Below are 12,646 nucleotides of genomic sequence, written 5' to 3'. Positions count from 1 at the left end.
ATACAATATTTATCTTCCCGTGGATTACTGTATTCTATCACCATCTACCAAACATTCAGCTTTAAAAGAAATAAACAGACTGAAAACTGAAACAAGCCAGACTCACACACAGTCACATACCTGCATTCAGTTTGCTTTTCACTCCATTGTCTTTCCTGAAATGACATTTAAAACTTGATCTAACGTGTTACATTTAATTGAAATGTAGAAACAGAAGGGATTATCATATTATTTCTTGCAACAGTCACCCCAACAAACTTAAATCAAGTTAAGTGTTTCTGTCTCGTGCATAAGTCATACCAAGCTGTCCCAAGCATCTCCAATAGTAAAATATGGGCCACATGCTTCCACAATAGGGAAACCAACACTAATGTTTTCTTCTAACTCGATCTGAAAGGCTGTTTATTCTACAGCCATGCTTGATGATTAGATTTAAAGTATGTGATAAGAATTAGGCAAGAATACAAGGAAAGTTTCTCTCATCTCAGCAAGACAGCATCCCCCCCTATCTTTTTCATTTGTTTAGAGTTATCTGTGCATTGGAAAGAAAAAGGCTTTCTGATGCTACAGGAAGTCACCAGAAACCTTTGAACCACAAGATGATGCAGAATGCTGGAGATCAGAACAAAGATACAAGACAGTTCTTAAAAGCTGAACCTCTGTGTGTATGCTTTAATTCTGCAAGAGCCTACCTGGATGGAGGAGGGCACAATCGGGCACTGACTCCACCAGAACCTAAATGCTGGCATCTGCATACCACTGAAAACAGAAGTAGGAATTTTACAGTCCATTTACAGTCAAAAGTTTGTTCCACGGTGAATAATTCACCCAATTGCTTACACGTTCTTCATATCTCTTAACAGAATGCCACTTCCTATAGCACAGCTCCAGGAAGCTGCATCCCACACTAATCACAGGAAACTGCCTTCTTATTTGGTAGTAACCACCACATATGAGAATACAGTCATGCAGGCAGTTTTTTTGCTGGTTTTTTTTTTCTATTAATTTTATCTTTATAAACAAGCACAGTTACAAATTCTTAATTTCCAATTGCTATCTTTAGAATGATTTTTTCCTTGCATTGTGTGTTGCCACGTGTTGGAATGATAACTATTGACCCCAATAGCATTTCTGTGACAAACTGTATGTGCCAGGGGGTTCTCTCTGCTCCTCCAGAAAGTTCTGGATTCGTTTGCCAGCTCCAGCCTCGCCAGATGAAAGGAGCATATCTCCAAAACATTCGCTCCTTCCACATAGTGTGAAAAACAAGGTTTTGGTACAATAACACGAGAAAATGACAGCAAGGAACAGACTTCATATTGGTGCTTGTGGAACCACCTTTACTCATAAAGGACCACACTGCCATCCTGCCACAGGATGAAGCATCTAAGTTCAGTCTCATGGAGAATAACTGATTAATGCTGCTCAGTAATTTATTGCTTCAGGCTAGGTCCACTGCATCATTCATTTCAAAGCCCAGCTCCAACCTTTGCTTCAGGAAGAACATTCTCTCTCCAAACTCTGGTTTTCAAAGGTTCTAACTTCCCAAGCCACCTATTTTAACTTAAAACACCGTGTTTACACTCAGGACTCAAAGGTGAGTTTGTTTTCATTTCAGATGTGATTTACCATCACGCCAAACCACTATATAAGTACGCCTCAACCCAAACCACTGCGTAACAAGAAACAACCCGAATTTCTGTGGAAAAAAAAGCTCGTTTACTACAGACTGAAACACTCTGAAGGCTCAGAAGCCTGTTTGAGAACTCACTCGTGGATAGAACGTGCCAAACTGCCTTACCAGGTGAGTGGAAGAGGCTCTACCTCCATGCTTAACCACTTAATAATTCATGATTTTAGCAAGATACCACTCATAATTCGGGCATTTAGCGTCCATCAGGGTGGGGTACAAACACCCGCAGAACACAGAACACGGTGCTTCCCCACGGAAGCCACGCAGGAAACAGATAAAACCGCCCCCTCCCCTCACAGTAAGAGCCCGCCCCCGGCTCCGCGCGCTCCCGGCGAAGCCTCGCGAGAGGCCGCCCCGCTTCCATGTTGCCACGTTCAAAGCCGCCGGCGATGGGGAGCGTGGCGGACACGCGCAGCCCTCACGCAGCCGCTCCGCCCGCCCCCTCCGCTCTGCAGCCAATCGGCGCAGAGGGAGGTCACGCCCCTTCGCCCTGTGCGCTCCGCCACTGGCTGGAGGCTGCGGGCGGGAGGGGAGGGGGCGTGCCCGGCGCTTGGCTGCGGTGGCTGCCGGCGCTCCCGCACGCAGCGCTCGGACGGCGGCGGTTCCTGACTCATTCCCGGTCTAGCCCCGCCCCGCCCCGCGTTACCTGACAGGAGGCGCCATGGCCTCCCGCAAGGGCTCCAAGGGCACCGGCGGCGCTCCCGGCCCCGGCTCTAAGCGAGGTGAGTGGGGTCTGCGTCTTCTGGAGGGGGCGCGGCGGGTGAGGGGCGGGGGTCCGCCGCTCCGTTCCGGCCTTCCTCTGCTCTGGAGTTCAGGCGGAGGCGAGACGTGGCCTAGGCGGCTCCGGAGAGGTCCTCTGAATGGATCGGGGCGGGTCTCAGGCGTCGGTGGTCCTATTCCAGAGGCCTGGGGAGGAGCTGAGGTGCCCGGTGGAGGACTGCGGTGGTTCGCGCGGTCGTCTGCGTGTATTTGGAACATCATCTTCCAGTGCTGTGCCCAGAAGCAGCGGTCTGGGTGTGCTGGATCTGTTACAGGTGCATCAGCTGACCTGATGGCTCTACCGAGTGCAGGAGGGTAGAGGAGTCGTCCTGGAAGCGTGCAAGCAGAAGGCGTTTTGGAGAGAGCTGCCCCTCCGGCAGTGCTGCACCAAATCTGAGTTAATAAACCACTCTGCATTGTGTTGGTGAGTTAGGCAGGGAAAGCCTCGTGTGCACGGGGTTCTTTCAGCGCAGCAGATCGTGCCTGAATGAGAAGGAAGTCTGCTTCCAGAGGCACTGAGCTGCAGGAGGTAGAGGAGGTGTTCCTACCAAAGGTTTGAGCACTGTCACTCGGTTCTGAGCTTGGCATGCACAGAGCCCTGGTGATGGATGGAGTGCAATGAAGATGGTACTGAAGCAATCTCTGCCGTTTCTCCTTGAGTACAGCAATAACACGGAGAACAGTATTCATTAAGGGATGAACTATATAGGATTAGCTTGTCTATCACATGATGAATTGAGAGAAAAAGATTTCAAGTGCTGTTTAGGCACGAAAGAGATGATACGCAGTGATAACTGAAGTGGGTGGTTGCTTTTCGTTTCATCATATTTCAATTCCTGGCATGGGCAATAGGCTCTGTGTTACATTTTTTCCTTGGAGTGGGGCTACTCATTGATTATCTGCAGCATTAACTAAGCTGAAAACATATTTCCAATGATAATGTGTGAAGAACATGCATCTCTTGTACAATTTTGAATACTGCAGAGACTCAAGCAGTTCTGTTGTTATTTTAAATATTGCTTTAAAGATTGGAGGATGTTTTCAAAATGGTTTTATCAGGAAATTAAATAAGTATCAAAGCATTCTGTAGGTTTTTATTTTCAGACTAAGTAAGATCATATATATATATTTGGATTATTAAAAACAGTCTGGTTTGTGTACTTGCAGAGGGAATTCTTTATTTACTGTTGTCAGTGAGGGGTGTAGCACTATGAGTAATGTGTTAGGCAGGCTCCTACGATGTAACTTCTTAAATCTAGACAAATCTTTGGCTAGTTTCAGCTACTACTAGATAAAATCTTTTGGATAAGAGTAGAAACTGAGGTTTGAGGCTGATGCCATTTTCTTAGGTGGAGCTGCAGAAAGAGGTGATGGATGGTGACTCCCAGGTGAATAAAAGACCACTGTGAGGAGCAGAATCTTTACAGCACGCCTGGAGCATTCTGCAGCTCTGAGCTGATTGGTAATTGAGGCTGTGAGGCATGGAAACCTCAGCCTTGAGGCAGTTCTCTAGTACTCACTTTCACAACAGCTTGTGGGTGAGGATGAGGCTCTTTGCCACAGCATTGCTCATAAGTCTGAAACCACGAAGTTTACAGTGTGTCTTGAAATCTGTGCAATGCTTGAGTCTGAATGCAGTAATCTGCTTCAAGGTTTCCTCATTAGGAGATGTTGTCGGTAATGTTATGGATAGATTAGGCCTGAAATAGTACTAACTGGAGCGTTCATATAACTGTCTTAAGTTTCACTGAAATGTCACAAGTGCAATAAAGTATCACTTGGTCTTGAATTAACTCAAATTTCACAAGGCAGGAAATTTGGAAATACCTGAGACATTAGCAGGTGTCTATGAAAAAGCCTTCCAGTAAAAGTGAGGAGCAGCAACATAACTGCTTTCAAAATATAGGTGGATGAAAAAGTCTGAGTAATGTTATAGGCCACATTTATTTGTGGAATTAAGGGTAGTGCTGCTAAGACGTTTAACTTCATGTGATATGCTGCTGTATTTTCTCTTACAGTACTTAAGGGAGTACTTAAATCTAATTCTCACTGGTCCCATAGTTATGCAGTACTTGGTGTCTGTCTTCTTAATAGTTCTGTGTTTTGGATGGAGGGAGATTTGACATCAGAACTAAAAATGCAATTTCTAATGTGTCACTTCTGTGATGCTAGTTTATGAGATGGCACGTTAGGAATTTTATGCTCTGTACCTGCTTTGTTTGTAAAATGTGTTTAAATATGATAATTTGCACAGTGCTTGAATGGAAACATGGCCCATATGTCTGCACAGTGTTTTCCTTTTTCTTTTTTTTTTCTTTTTGTTAAGGAAGTCCTTTATTTTCTTGTCATATATCATCCAGATGTTTCCTAGCCTTAGTTACTTTACCAGTGATTTAGTATCGAGCTTCTATAGTGGTTACTTAGAATTGCCTCTGGAAGAAGGTGGGAAAATACTCCCTGTGGCAGTTATGATAGAAACTATAAAAAAAATCCCTCCAGCTCATGTTGCTTAGGTTGTGGCAGCTAAAATGTAAGAAGTCTGTATTCTCTAGAGGAAATTTAACCTTTGTGAGTGCAACGGAGCTCAAGAGGGAGACTAGTTCTCTAGTTAGTTGGACGCTGTACAAAAAGCACATTTCTGACACAAACATTCCCCGCTTCTATAGGTAATTGCATCATTATTTTCTTGGCACATTAAAAACCAAATTCCTGCTTCTGTAAGTTCTCTGGCTCCAAGGTGTAACAGCTTAATCTTTATAGCAGCAATTGAGAAGGCCTTCTGACATAGCCTACTTTCCCTTGCAAGATCCCAGAAGATGTTTGATTTTTTACTTCTCCTTTTTTGAGTGATGTAGGGTCCCTGTATTACCAAATGCAAATCTGTTGCCAAGCATTTCACTCCATTTTTATTCATCTTTTGGACCTCTGAAAGTCCGAAGTCCATTAATCTCATCCTTTCATTGTTTTCTGGGTATTTTTTTTACCTTTTTTTTTTGTTAAATTTATTTGTTTGTTTTCAGTTGACCTGATGTCCTTATCCAAATGCAATTCTGTGTTAATGTTAATTCCTTTTTCAGTTAACAGCATCGCTGCTATGAAGATATTTGTGCATATTGATTTGCGTGAACTTTCATACTTCATTTAATCTCTCTTCCAAAGACTGCATTATAGTGTACTTTCTCTGTGTGGGAATCTTAATTAGTTTTTTTTTAATTTATCTAAATTGCACAGAGAATTCATCAGCTAAGCGGATGACACTTCTTTTTTTCTGCTCAAGTTGCTTTGATGTCTGTTTTGGCCATCATCTTCACAGCATTTCTTCTGAAACTTTAAGGGATTTTTCAGTTCAGTGCTGTCATCTTTTAGGTCTATTTGTGTGAAACTTCCACTGTGCTGTTAGCTATGGAAAGGTACAGTGATGGACTATGGACATCATTCTGCAATGAAAAATAATCAATTTGCACACAGCATGTGAGTCATTTGTTCATACTGAATGATATTTGGATTACCTTCCCTTGAAAAATTGTGGAATATAACTCATCCTGCCTTCTGAGATGCTGCTATGTAATAAGGACATAGGCAAAAGTTCAGCCTCTTCTGATCTAATTAGTGTAGGTGGAAATCTCAGACTTGCTTTGTGCTGTCTGACGTATGTTAGCTGTATGCAGTAAGTCACTGTGGGACAAGAACTGCTATTTGTTGTGGTTCAAATACGGAGGAGCTTAGTGCTCTACATCCATAAGGCTGCCTGTGTTCATATATTTTTCTCAACATTTCCTTAAAAGTTTACATGGTATAATAGGAGAAGTAACTTTTTTTAGTAGTGTCTGGAAATAGAGCTTCTTTAAAATGAAGGGTGGAGAACTAAAGTGTCACTAACAATATCAGAGGCACGAAAGGCTGAAGTGTATTTTCTCAGTGTTCAGCAGCCACTTTGAGAATGTACCTGCAAGTTTCCTGTCTGAGTAAGGAGAGCTGGTAATGAGGCTAGACTGACAGTCCAGGGTGAGTTTGAATCTGCACTTTGAACTTCTCCAGGGATGGGACGTCCCCAGCTTCTCTGGACAGTGCATTCGAGTGCCTCACCACCCTCTGAGTAAATTCCTACTTAGCATCTGACCTAAATCTCCCCTCTTTCGGTTGAAAGACCGTTGTACTATCACTTCAGTTTCTCTCTTGTCCTTTCACTATCAGACAATGTCAAAACTTGGTCTCCCTCTTGTTTCTAAGCTCTCTCTAAATACTGGAATGCTGCAGTGAGGTCACTCCAGAGCCTTCTCTTTTCCAGACTGAACAAGCCCAGCTCCCTTCCCTCAGCCTGCCTTTGTAGGAGAGGTTCTCCAGCCCTCTGATTATCTTTGTGGCCCTCCTCTGAAGCCATTCCAGCAGCTCCACATCCCTCCTATACTGGGGCTCCAGGCCTGGGCACAGTTCTCCAGCTGGGGCCTCACAAGAGCAGAGTGGAGAAAGGGATAATCACCTCCCTTGCCCTGCTGGCCACCCCTCATCTGATGCTGCCCAAGGTTCTGCTGGCCTTCTGGGCTGCAAGAGCACACTGCTGGCTCATGTCCAGCTTTTTGTCCATTGGGACCCTCAAGTTCTTCTCTGCAGGGCTGCTCTCAATGAGTTCTCCTCTCAGTCTGTTCTCATATCTGGGATTGCTTCGACCCAAGTGCAGCACCTTGCGCTTGGATTTAAACATGGAAGGTGGGCAGTCTGACTTGACATGCTGAAGTGATGGCTGGATAATTAAGGACTTACGTAAAGACAACAAAATTTACTAGTAGTAAAAGGCACGTGTGTTAAAATCATCTTTAATTGTGAAGTTCATGAAGTGGTGGGACTTCAATATTGCTGTTTCTTGAAACTGAAAGTACTTTATGGATAACTTTTATAAAACAGCAACAAAGAAACAACTGAACCATTCCTTTTCAGCTGGACCCATTTCGAATCACTTTCATAACACGTAAGAAGTGTTCCTATGCTAATTCTTACATTGAATTCTTCATTGTAGAGAACTTGTGCAGTGAACTTCTGGTTTACCCTGAGAGGTTCTTTCCTGCTGAAGATCACAAACTGGTAATCTGTGTGACAGCCTGCAGCAATATTTTTCTTTAACCGCATTCTACCGACGAGCTCTTTGCATGGAAAGGTTTTGAGATATGCTTTGAAGTGCAAATCGTAACTCATAACATTATATGTCTTTAAACAAAGTGTAAATGAAGTATGCTGGTAGTTTGAACAGATTGTAGTGCGTGTGGTTCAGCTTTGTGAGAACTTCTTAAATGAAACAAGCTTTGCTATCTCCTTCCTATGTGTTTGCACTGTTACTATGCATGTGCTTAACCAGTGTAACAAATGCTAAGTTGTTTAAAGACTTCATGTGTAACGGCTTCAAAAGTGAGAAGTCTTATAACTATTGAGTAGTGGTTTCCTGATTTTGTAACTTCAATTCCTGAGGTTCTGATTCATTTATAATAAACAATTACTAAAATTTCTCACTTTCTCTCTTTTTACATTAGTGTGTGCTGGGTTTTTTTGTTTGTTTTGTAAGGGGGGGGGGGGGGGGGGGGGGCTTTTGTTTTTATTAAAGGAAGTTCAGTTAATGGTTTGTAACCGTGAAACAACGCTTCCCATAAGTGAAGGAAGCAGTTCTATCTTCTTAAGCAAGGAAGTTTTGAAAATACTGTTGCTACTGCAACTGATATGTTCTAATAACATTGTTTTAAAGCTGCTTATACACACAAGACTCCATAATGACTGTAGGTATGAGACACCTACAAATTCTTTTGAACTCTGTAGGAACTGCAGTTGCATTCCACCTCTGTGAAGCTACACCTCATTAAATATATTTTGAATCAGACTTTAAACTTTGCTGAGTTTCAGGCATTAAAAGGGATTTTAAAATGTGCTCTTTTGGTTTTTTTTCCTCCCCATGAATACAGTGCATAGCAGAATTGTAGGCTGTAGCCTGGCAACTGGAGTTTTATTGGGTTATATTTAAAACTCCTTCAAACTATGGAAAAAGTAATTGAGAGAAAACTACATCATCTGGTTTATTTCCTTTGTGTCTTAACTGGGACTCATTGCTAAAACAAATTGATATGACCCACATTACACAACAGGAAAATGGAACAAGGGGAAAAAAAGAAACTAAAATTAATACCAGCATGCTGTATGCAAAGTTGAGAAGTTTCAACTTTATGTAATAGAAACTTTATGTTATAGAAACCTTTTATAAAGGTCACCACCAGCAGAATTTGTATATTCTGGGCTTAAATACTTCTTGCGTTTCCTTCACATTACCTTTCCTGAACTCTGCTCTAAATACAACCAAATATGTGATTAACCTTGTAATTATATAGGAATATTGGCTACATTGTGTACTTGTAAATCTTTGTTGCTTGTATTTGAGTGATCTAATTTAGCACTTTCTAAATTTTCTATGTGGGAGGGAGCCAATTGATGAAAATACTAAAAATCCTTAATTCTGCTTTTATTTGTACTGATGGCCTAATTTCTCCTTATCAGTGTTATACATACAGCTCAGGTATGTTGAGCCTGTACTGAGATGGTACAATTTCTTTCTAAGATTGTAGTCTTAACCTTGAATTGTGTTGTAAATGTAAAAGAACTTCAGAAGTTGGCTTGAAAGAGGAGGGGAGAGTCAAATGGGTTTGAAAATGAAGGTTGAATCAAGTAAATTACAAGTGAAAGGTTCTGAGCTCCGTTTTGGACATACGTTTTGTGTCTGTATTCATATGAAAACAAAACTTGAGAAAAATCATTGAAGTGTTTTTGAAAAATATCATTGGGTTTAAGAAGGTTTAGTTTTCTATTCAAATATATGTAGATCAGGTAAATAGATCATAAAATATTTTTGTTGTCTTTTTTCCTGAATTTCATATTCGTTGATTCTACTGTCAGTTACTTTGTGGGGAACAGTTTTAAAAGAAATGCAATGTCAACTATTCAGATAGTATGTGGTAGCTGCATTAAATATTGCTTTAAACACATCCTTGTTGGTAGTCAGTATTCATTATAGAACTTGATTGAAGTTGTAAGCAGTGTCATTACTAGTTACTTAAGCAGGGTGCAGGGATGCACATCTGTGTAATAAATTTTAATTGCAGAACTATTCGAAAGAGTCTTCTGAACGTTAGAGAGGAAAAACAAAAGAAACCATGGCCTAAAATTGTCTAGCTTTTGACATTGACCATCTTTCTAGGGTTTTCAGAGAAGAACAGATGTGGCTTCAGGATTTTTTCTTATTAGTGTACATCTCTGTATTCATTTTTACCTCCTCTGACTTCAACATTTACGCTTGCTTTAAACAGAACTCCCAAGAAAAGTTACTAGCTGCAGCAGCTCTCTATAGTGGCAAATAGTGGGCTCCCCAAATGTCAGTGAAAAGTGGAGGGTTACTACTGCAAGTAGAACTTCCTGTTGTGCTGTAGTGCCCTTGAGTGGTTTTAACGAAGCTGTGCAAGCTCATAGGACATAATCAGTAATTGAGTTTCTTCCTGTATTGAATTTGTGACTGTTCACTTCTTGGAAAGAAAACCTGCAGTTATTTAAAAAACAAACAAGCAAAAAACCTAAGTCCTCATAGGAGAAACATATGAAATAAGAAGTAGATTTCTTTCTCAATCCATTTTCTGTTTTTTTTTTTGTTTTGTTTTGTTGTTTTTTGTTTGTTTGTTTTTGAGTTGTGTATGCCTAAGAAGAAATTACTTAAATTTAAAACAGTCAGGATTTGTTCACTGTTTGTAGTAAAGGTCATGGGGTGGTTGGTATTGGAAGGGACCTTTAAGATCATCTAGTTCCAACCCCCTGCTGCAGGCAGGGTCACCTCCCTCTAGACCAGGTTGCTCAAAGCCCCATCCAGCCTGGCCTTGACTGCTTCCAGGGAGGGGGCATCCACAACCTCGCTGGGCAACCTGTTCCAGTGTCTCACCACACTCACAGTAAATAGTTTCTTCCTAATATCTAATCTAAATCTATCCTTCCTCCAGTCTAAAGCCATTTCCCCTTGTCCTGTTGCTATGAGCCCTCATAAAAAGTACCTTCTCAGCTTTCCTCTAGGCCCCCTTCAGGTCTGGGAAGGCCGCTGTAGGATTCTCCCACAGCCTTCCGTTCTCCAGGCTAAAGAGCTCCAAGTTACTCAGCCTGTCTCCATAGGGTAGGTGCTCCAGCACAAGATAAATATAACTAAATGATATTAATAAAAACTAGGAACAAGGTGTGACTTTAATCAGGCAGCTAATAGTCAAAGTCTTGTTTTATATTTTATTTTTTTTCTCCTGAAGATTAATTCCTCTTCCTCAATAATGAATTGTGTTAGCTTGCAGCTCTTCTAAATAGCTCTTCCCATGAACCATAAAGGTAGCTGAAGATGTAAAAAAGGCAAATAATAACAGCTTTATATTCAGGAATGGGCTGAGCTTTAAGAAATACTGACCACCTCCTATTTAAAATCACTGGGTTCTTCTTTTAGTCTATTGTTCTTGCTTTTTTTTTATTTTTATTTTTTATTTTTCTATTGCATAGCTTTGATTTCTTTTAATTAGACTCCGCTCTTCAGTCAGGATCTTCAGTTAAGTGTTTGGAAAACACGTGGTCCACTCTGAGTTCGATTTTGTAGTTGCTATTACAGTACAAACAAATCACACCTACTCCTTATGCTTAACTGTGGTTTCCTTTCTTTTTTAATTTCTCTTATTGCATTCTTCCAGTTTATGCTGATCTGGATGCCCTGTCTTTCTCCAGCTGTGTCCATTTCTGCACTTGTATAAAGAGTTGATGTAGAGCATACACATAATGAATGACTGTCCCAGTGCTTTTGAATTGCAGTGCCTTACTCATGTGCACAGAGAACTAAAAGTGTAAATATTTAGAATCTCAAAAGATATCCTGTGTCATCTGATTCTGAGATTGATTAGATTTTATGGTTTACCTACCTAAAATTTTCTTTTTCGCACCAACAGAAGATTTAGTTTTAACAATGCTGGGTATATTGTCTCTCCTCATACTTAAATGGAATGTGGGTTTGCCGATGGCACCAAGCTGTGGGGTGCGGTTGACACACCAGCGGGACAGGATGCCATCCAGAGGGACCTAGACAGGCTTGAGCAGTGGGCCCAGGTGAACCTCATGAGGTTTAACAAATCCAAGTGTGAGGTCTTGCACCTGGGTCAAGGCAACCCTTACTACTAATACAAGGTAAAGGATGAAAGGATTGAGTGCAGCTCTGCCAAAAAAGACCTGGGGATACTGGTCAGTGGCAAGCTGGACATGAGCAGGCAATGTGTCCTCACAGCCCAGAAAGACAGCTGTATCCTGGGCTGCATCAGAAGTACGGCCAACAGAGTGAGGGAGGTGATCCTTCCCCTCTGCTCTATGCTGGTGATGCCTTACCTGGAGTACTGTGTCCAGATGTGGAGTCCTCAGTGCAGGAGAGACTTGGACCTATTGGAGCACAAGCAGAGAAGGGCCACACAAATGATCCACGAAATAGAACACCTCTCCTATGAGGACAGGCTGAGAGAGCTGGGGCTATTCAGCCTGGAGAAGAGAAGGCTACAAGATGATCTGATAGTAGCTCGTCAGTATCTAAAGGGGAGCTACAGGAAAGAAGGGGATAGACTCTTTAGCAAGGTCTGTGGTGATAGAACAAGCAGAAATGGCTTCAAGCTCAAAGAGGGTAGATTTAGACTGGATATAAGGAAAAAGTCTTACAGCGAGGGTGGTGAGGCACTGGCACAGGTTGCCCAGAGATGAGGTTGATGCCCTGTCCGTGGATACTTTCAAGGAGAGGCTGGATCAGGCCCTGGGCCAAGGTCCAATTTGTCCATTATATATCTATAGTTACACCCTTAGTATTCTGGGTAAAGCCTGAAGATTGAAATCAATTTCAACCTCAGTAGAGTACTTGTAGTTGTTATGATGTGAAAATTTGTAAGAGTGTATCAGTTCAATATGTATGCTTATTTTAAAATCTAGATTCAATATCCAAAAATCATAGAATGTTTTGGGTTGAAAGGGACCTTTAAGATCATGTAGTTCCAACTCCACTGCTATAGGTGGGGTTGCAAAATGTGCAAGTGTGCATACATATGCATGTATTAAAAATGTGTGTATGTATATGTATGTTTATATTATGTGCTTGTGTGTATACATATAAAATAGCTGACC

General features: G+C 41.6%; 2 protein-coding genes across 8 annotated transcripts in view; one reads left to right on the top strand and one right to left on the bottom strand.

Moving 5' to 3' along the window:
* NKAIN3 (Na+/K+ transporting ATPase interacting 3) overlaps positions 1–1,969 on the bottom strand; it is a 381,587-nt gene extending 379,618 nt beyond the window's left edge. Inside the window, exons 1-2 of the mRNA XM_046937713.1 lie at positions 1,802–1,969; positions 693–759 (exon numbers count right to left, since the gene is read on the bottom strand). Of these exons, the coding sequence (XP_046793669.1) occupies positions 693–759; positions 1,802–1,830 (96 nt within the window). The 5' untranslated portion in view covers positions 1,831–1,969. The remainder of the gene's footprint in view (positions 1–692; positions 760–1,801) is intronic.
* Positions 1,970–2,322: 353 nt separating this feature from the next.
* The window catches only part of ASPH (aspartate beta-hydroxylase), a 104,082-nt gene continuing 93,758 nt past the window's right edge, over positions 2,323–12,646 (top strand). For all 7 annotated transcript variants that reach the window (XM_040696557.2, XM_040696554.2, XM_040696550.2 and 4 more), the window contains exon 1: positions 2,323–2,415. In XM_040696557.2, the coding sequence (XP_040552491.1) occupies positions 2,355–2,415 (61 nt within the window). In that variant the 5' untranslated portion in view covers positions 2,323–2,354. The remainder of the gene's footprint in view (positions 2,416–12,646) is intronic.

Source organism: Gallus gallus, chromosome 2, assembly GCF_016699485.2.
Source record: "Gallus gallus isolate bGalGal1 chromosome 2, bGalGal1.mat.broiler.GRCg7b, whole genome shotgun sequence".
Lineage (NCBI taxonomy): Eukaryota > Metazoa > Chordata > Aves > Galliformes > Phasianidae > Gallus > Gallus gallus.
Note: the sequence above shows the minus strand (reverse complement) of the source record. Positions and strands in the feature narration are given on the sequence as shown.